We start from the raw sequence: 2,113 nt of genomic DNA on the forward strand, positions 1-2,113 counted from the left end.
CGCCTCGTGTCTGGGTCTGTTGCAGACTAATCAACAGGGATTGATGGCTGTGATTGTTCAACAACTCCATTACCGTCATATCACACGACTACCAAGATGGTAGAAGGTGAACTAGAGGGACCTTGCTCTTTTTTTGACAATAAATTCGTATGTTCCCATCAGATTCCGAGCTGCACTAAAGTAACTGGTGCTGTTTATTTCTAGGGTGATCCAAAATGGATTGGAATTCCCTTCAATCTTTGCTGGGCAGAGTGAACAAGTACTTGACGTCGCTGGGGAAAGTCTGGCTCTCAGTCATTTTCATTTTCCATATCCTGGTCTTGGTGGTGGCGGCTGAGACAGTGTGGGGAGATGAGCAGAGCGACTTTGTGTGCAACACACAGCAGCCTGGCTGCAGGAATGTGTGTTACGACCGTTTCTTCCCCATCTCCCACATCAGGCTGTGGGTTTTCCAGCTCCTCTTCGTCTCCATCCCATCCTTCCTCATTGGCATGCATGTTTCTCAAAGGAAGAAAGGCAAGAAGAATACAAAAATCTTTAATCAGAACGCAGATTGGCGCAAAGAAAAGATCGATGCTCCTCTTCTGCGGACTTACTTGGTCAGCAATCTCTTCAAAATGTTATTTGAAGCTGCCTTCATGTACTTATTCTACTGGATCTATGAAGGGTACAAGATGCTCCGACTTGTGAAGTGCAGTGAATATCCCTGTCCTAACATTGTGGATTGTTTTGTTTCTAGGCCAACCGAGAAAACAATCTGTACTGTCTTTATGTTACTGACTTCAGCTGTGTGCATCTTGCTGAATATTGCTGAGCTGTGCTATTTGATTGTAAGGTACTGCGTGATTCAGTGTAAGCAGGCTCGCTTTGCTGCACTAGAAAACAGTAAAAAAACATAGAGGTAGAATAACTCACGTTCTTCCTACAAACCACAATTGACCAAAGCTTGATGGTGACCCACTGCAGGGCCAGATTCTGGGTCTGCTGGGCCTGGGGCAAACTGATCCAAATGGGCCGATAGTTATGTTTGTTCATGTTCATTACATTACATATATGAATCTGAATCTGAGTATGAAAACATAGGCTGGTATATTCAACAATGAAAGCATATATTCTGTATCCAATAGGTATATATTCTGGTTCTGGTAACATTGCAATATTAGATTCCTATACATATATGCAAATTTCTCTCAATAACATATGAAATAAAACAGGCGAGTACATCGCCAACATTGGGAACATTCTTCCTCATTCTAACCTGTCTAAACCCGTCAAAATTTTAAACGTTTCTATGAGATCCCCTCTCATTCTTCTGAACTCCAGTGAATACAAGCCCAGTTGATCCAGTCTTTCTTGATATGTCAGGCCCGCCATCTCGGGAATCAGTCTGGTGAACCTTCGCTGCGCTCCCTCAATAGCAAGAATGTCCTTCCTCAAGTTAGGAGACCAAAACTGTACACAATACTCCAGGTGTGGCCTCACCAGGGCCCTGTACAACTGTAGTAACACCTCCCTGCTCCTTTACTCAAATCCCCTCGCTATGAAGGCCAACATGCCATTTGCCTTCTTAACTGCCTGCTGTACCTGCATGCCAACCTTCAGTGACTGATGTACCATGACACCCAGGTCTCGTTGCACCTCCCCTTTTCCTAACCTGTCACCATTCAGATAATAGTCTGTCTCTCTGTTTTTACCACCAAAGTGGATAACCTCACATTTATCCACATTATACTTCATCTGCCATGCATTTGCCCATTCACCTAACCTATCCAAGTCACTCTGCAGCCTCATAGCATCCTCTTCGCAGCTCACACTGCCACCCAACTTAGTGTCATCCGCAAATTTGGAGATACTACATTTAATTCCCTCGTCTAAATCATTAATGTACAATGTAAACAGCTGGGGCCCCAGCACAGAACCTTGCGGTACCCCACTAGTCACTGCCTGCCATTCTGAAAAGTACCTATTTACTCCTATTCTTTCCTTCCTGTCTGACAACCAGTTCTCAATCCACGTCAGCACACTACCCCCAATCCCATGTGCTTTAACTTTGCACATTAATCTCTTGTGTGGGACCTTGTCGAAAGCCTTCTGAAAGTCCAAATACACCACA

At 44.3% G+C, this 2,113-nt stretch overlaps 1 protein-coding gene across 1 annotated transcript; it reads left to right on the forward strand.

Annotated features, from left to right (window-relative positions):
- The first annotated feature begins 215 nt into the window (after positions 1–215).
- LOC139280294 (gap junction beta-2 protein-like) lies at positions 216–899 on the forward strand. The gene has a single exon (XM_070899966.1). It carries the CDS (start codon positions 216–218, stop codon positions 897–899), a length of 684 nt encoding a protein of 227 aa, XP_070756067.1.
- Positions 900–2,113: the final 1,214 nt, after the last annotated feature.

The sequence above is a fragment of the Pristiophorus japonicus genome, chromosome 14, assembly GCF_044704955.1.
Source record: "Pristiophorus japonicus isolate sPriJap1 chromosome 14, sPriJap1.hap1, whole genome shotgun sequence".
NCBI classification, from domain to species: domain Eukaryota; kingdom Metazoa; phylum Chordata; class Chondrichthyes; family Pristiophoridae; genus Pristiophorus; species Pristiophorus japonicus.

What these genes read in the sequence shown, in the direction of transcription:
- LOC139280294 (XM_070899966.1), top strand. Translation starts at nt 216, where the DNA reads ATGGATTGGAATTCCCTTCAATCTTTGCTGGGCAGAGTGAACAAGTAC.